Here is a 5,266-nt window from a genome sequence, read left to right as displayed (position 1 = left end):
AACTTTCAAGCTAATTGGAAACACTCTGGTTATAGATCAACCAGTTGTTTTTGTTGTTGTTGCTTTGTTTTGTTGTTTTGGTTGTTGCTGTTTGATTGTTTGCTCTACTCATCCTAGGGCTTGAATTTGGGGTCTCAGTGCTGTCTCTAAGCTTATTTGCTCAAGACTAGTGCTCTACCACTTGAGCCACAACCTCATTTCTGGTTTTTGGTGGTTAATTGGAATCTGATGGACTTTCTTGCCTGGGATGGCATCAAACTGTGATCCTCAGATATCATCCTTCTGAGTAGACAGAATTACATTTGTGTGCCATCAACTCATCAGCTCTTCCGCTAAATAAAAGACAATAGCTATGATAACATACAACTTCACTTCACATTTCTATGAAAAATTAATAACATGACTAAGTGATATTTATCACATAATGGATAATTTTATATTAGTTTTATCATGTGTAAGAATACTTGGGCACACACAAAGAATACTTATATGGTATAACACATCATAACAATAGCACATGATATATAATTTGCATGTATGTAAATTTTTATATTTTGTATATGTAAAATAGTTTTCACAACTTTCTCACCAAATTTCACTGATCATAATGATCTCTTATTTGGCTTTGTGGTAGAATAGAATGCATTAATCTATCCCAAATCTTACATATGCTTACAAAATATAACTCATTCCTAAGTACATACCCTCCCATCTCTCAGTAAAAGCCCTCATTGAGAAAATTTTCATTTGTATGAGACTGTGACTTTTCTTCTGTATTTCAAGGAAAGTCAACTGTTCTGTGAGTTTAATAGAGGAAAAATTAACTTGTTATCAGAGTACTCCAAATTTTCTCTGGATGTGTATCATACTAATCAGTATTTCCTCTAAAATTTTTTCAATTTATTTATTTTTTTTGTATAGGTGCCATTCAGAGGGGTTACAGTTACATACAACAGGTAAAGAATACATTTCTTTTTGAACATTGTCACCTCTTCCCTCGTTTTCTCCCAGTTTTTTTCCTCCCAACCCCTTCCCCCATAAATTGTATAGTTCGTTTTTCTACATGGTGTCTAGTGAGTGTCACTGCTATATTTGTTCACCCTTTGTCCCTCCATTTATGTGCTCCTTCTTACCCTCCCCAAAGCAGGTAATGTTACATACAAAACAAAAGGTACAGAAATAAAACCTAGCGACGAAGGAGGAAAAACCCCACAAAGATCAAAATAACAACAGAAAAGCTTCTGTTCCCCTTTATTTTAGTTCATTTCAATAAACTTCATTCTATATGTACATAGCTATTGAGCCTTTTTGGTCCTCTCTAAATAATATCCTCTTTTGGTCTCACTGTGAGAATGTTTCTAGTCCTGTTTAATTTATCATGTCCAAGTGTCATTTTTTGTCTTTTACCATTCGTTGTGTTTACTTACAGCTTTATAGGCACATTCTAGTTACTACAAATGAGAGAAACATACAACCTTTGTTTCTTTTTGTCTGGCTAAGTCTGCTTAATATAATTTTTTATGTTCATTTCATCATTGTTTACCATAGCTAAGATATTGGAATCAACCCAGATGCCCCTCAGTGCTTAAACAGATCAAGAGAATGTGGTATGTAGTCGCAATGGAATTGTATGCTTTCATTAGAAAGAATGAGATTATACCATTCATAAGGAAATGGAAAGTCTTGGAAAAAATTATATTAAGTGAAGTAAACTTTCTTATAGTAGGAAGAAATTGATGCTGTAAGGATCTGGATTTGTATTCTCTGGGACCTTGCTCCCTATATGACTTCGTCTGATGAGAATAAATTCCAATCCTTGTCAGGAAATGAAAGCACACAGCAGGATAATGTGCGTGTGATTGAACTTTTCCCATAGTATAGACTTATTAGCTCTAACAATTTGCAAATGTACATGAAATTTTTCCACCCTAATGACATTTGCCCTATAGCTCTTAAATGAGGATTTTTTAAAATTCAACTTCACAAATGTCATTTGAGTTTTAAACTTAGACATCTTCAATAAACTTGGCAAGCAGCTACATTTCCATTCTCCAAGGAGGAAATTTTCATTCTCTTCTTTCTCCTGGATTGATTTTAAGAGAAGTTTCCATCTTGATGTGTTTTATCCATATTCTTAGCTACTTAAAACAGAACAATATAAAGAGCTTTGTTTAAAAATTAGGACTAGGTAGGACACTGTTCAATAGTTCCTCCAAGGCACCATTACATTTTGGCGACTACATTATTATATGCTATAGTTGATAATTTTCTCATAACCATTAAAGCAAATGTACATGTTTTCATTTTAAAAGTCACATTACATCTACAGAGCCCACTACCCTGAAGAGTAGAAATTAGTCTTAGTGAGCTCCAGTGAATCTACTTTAAGCTGTTGTGGCCTATAACTGTGCAAGAAGCTCTACCACTCATGGATTCCCAACTTGCCAAAGTGAACTCTACCCAAGGGCCATTTCCCCCTCCCCAAATCCTGTGACTGCAGGTCATTGCTCCACATGCATTAATCTCGAAGCTCAAGGGAGAAAGAATCAGGCTACCAACAACATAGTCCTTACTCTCCTCACTCTTTAGTCTCAGCAGAAAAATACAGACTAGAATTTCAATGAATTTGGATTAAATAAATAAATAATAGCAACATACGAGTTTAATAAGCAAACTCTTTTTTTTCAAATTTTTATTATCAAACTGATGTACAGAGAGGTTACAGTTTCATACATTAGGATACATTACTTGTACTGTTCGTTACCTCATACCTCATACCCGCCTCCCTCCTCCCCCTTTTCCTTTCCCCCCATGAGGTGTTCAGTTTACTTACACCAAACAGTTTTGCAAGTACTTGCAGTTGTTTTTCTTTTTTTACCCTGTGTCTCTCAATTTTGGTATTCCCTTTCAATTTCCTAGTTCTAATACCAGTATACATGGTTTCCAATATACTCAGATAAGATTACAGAGATAGTGTAGGTACAACCACAGGAAGGTGATACAAGAACATCATCAATAATAGAAGCTACAGACAGATACACATGGGACGTTGAAAGTAGTTACAACTGTGATATAACAATCTTTTCCATAACATGGAGTTCATTTCACTTAGCATCATCTTATGTGTTCATAAGGGTATAGCTATTGGGCTCTTGTGATCCACTGCTGTAACTTAATAAGCAAACTCTTAAGAAAGATGCCAACTACTTTATTATTTATCAGATGGAAATGTTGGGGTTGAATATGATGTAACATCATTTAGCTAATAAGTGGTCATCTGAACGCAGACCTCAGAGACCATTCGGCTAGTGACTACATGTGACAAAAACCCTATTAAATTTTTCCGAAGAGAAATAATCTATGCTTTCAGTCCATACAAGCTTGGTAATACAGAAGAGTAACTGAGGTTGGAAGAAAAGTTTGGAAGCACTTTCATGAGAATATATAACATTAATAAATTCTCAGTGGGGTGATTTTCCCATATACATCTAGTATATATGATTTATACATGGATAACACACACATGCACACACACATTTCCCATTCCTCCCTGATGGAAAATGATAAAATCCCAATGTCATTATTAACTTAATGTTTATTCGTTGGGTTAATTGCTGAAATTGTCTCTTTTTTCTCCTTTCTTTGCTAAAATTAGGTACATGTATATTTCAAAAATGCTTATATGGACTACTGAAGGGTCGAGGACTAACAGGGTAACTGTCTTGAGATTTTGGGCATCTTACTTCACTATCTGTACCGTTCACCATTTTTATAAACTGCCGAACTTTTAATGTAAAAAGGAGATTAGGATTTCTTTCAAGTAAACTTGGATATAACTGTTGGGTCATTTCTATGGCTTTTCCCACAATTTCTGAATTCTTTGTCTATTCTTGATGGAAGGTAATTCTTCTAGAACGGTCTGGTCTGTAGATCTGGCAAAGGCCTCTGCTGTGGCATAGTACCCATGGTGAACTAAATATGATGAAACCATTTTGGAATCATGGTCTGCCATTCTCCTTCCCAGTCTCCAATAGGAAAACGGTCGATCTGTGGCTGTATTTTGGTTCTCTGTTCGTGCATGTAATCTTCTATATCAAATACAAAAGGAGGATATTGCCCAAAATTGGCATCAACCACTTCTCCAGGTGTCTGAAGCCCCACAGTAGGATACAAATTTGACGGTAAGTCGGTAAAAGCAATACTTAAACTATGTCCATTCTTGGTGTAAAAGCAGGTGTTGTTGATAAGGTTAACACAACAGCCAACGACATCACCAGTTGTAAAAGTTGGTCCATAAGGTTGTCCTGTTCCGGAAGAACAAACCAAATGTCCATCATCCCCATGGTAACTATATGAATGTTTATCCCAACCTGATAGTCTATTCATGTTCACACCTTGAGCAGAAAGACCAATTCCCATGTAACCATCTCTTCCCTTACTGACAATTTTCACAGTTTGAATTTATAGTGTTGATGGAAGAAATCATTTTTAATGTGTACTATAAAACTTGAAATAATCAGGAGCTGAGTGAATATGTTTGTTGCTACTTAAAATCCCAACCTGTTAGTCCCAGTAGTTTTGTTTTAACATGGTCTTTTTCAACTTTGTTTCCTGTTTAACTACAGTTGGCTTCTGTTGTAGACTCACAAGTTTAACTGTTGTATTATAACAGTATTACATGTCAACTGTGTGGTTATCACCTTTTTTTATATAAAAACCAAATATTTAGTAAAAAAAAAAAAAAAAGCTTACATGAACACATCATAGTGACGGCTTAGATTCCTCTGGCTTTGGGTACTTCTCCCTGTAGCATTTGTAGCAAGATTCTCTCTCTCCTTCTTTCTTTCTCTCTCTCTCCTTCCCTCCATCTGTCTCTCTGTATCTGTCTCCCTTTCTCCCTCCATCCTATCTCTCTGTCTCTTTCTCTCTGTCTCTGTGTCTGCCTCTGTTTGTCTCTGTCTCTGTCTCTGTTTCTCTCTGTCTCTGTCTCCCCTGCCCCTCCAGAGTTCAAAATGATTCATGAAACTTTACCATGTTCTCTATCCTATCATTGGCTATCAGGCTACCCACACATCTACCCTGGTATTGCCTTTCTATGGCCATTGTGGACTCACAGGAAGCATATTGATTCTCATCTATAGGGGTTCAGGTCAAACAGAACAAAGGGAGATAAAAATAAGTGCATAATAGATCTTGCGTTTCTCCTTCACTATGCTAGTCTGCCTGGGGAACACTGAGGATAAACTCCAGTGCTGGTGTTCACATG

The 5,266-nt window shown here is 36.1% G+C and overlaps 1 protein-coding gene across 1 annotated transcript; it reads right to left on the bottom strand.

The window, feature by feature from the left end:
• Positions 1–3,668: 3,668 nt before the first annotated feature.
• Positions 3,669–4,455, bottom strand: LOC125357593 (ran-binding protein 9-like; the record flags this gene model as incomplete). The annotated part of the gene is given in 3 exon segments (XM_048354547.1): positions 3,669–3,865; positions 3,868–3,996; positions 3,999–4,455. Coding segments are annotated over 3 exon segments (783 nt in total), but the record flags the coding sequence as incomplete, so codon positions are not given.
• Positions 4,456–5,266: the final 811 nt, after the last annotated feature.

Source organism: Perognathus longimembris, chromosome 9, assembly GCF_023159225.1.
Source record: "Perognathus longimembris pacificus isolate PPM17 chromosome 9, ASM2315922v1, whole genome shotgun sequence".
Taxonomy (NCBI): Eukaryota; Metazoa; Chordata; class Mammalia; order Rodentia; family Heteromyidae; genus Perognathus; species Perognathus longimembris.
Note: the sequence above shows the minus strand (reverse complement) of the source record. Positions and strands in the feature narration are given on the sequence as shown.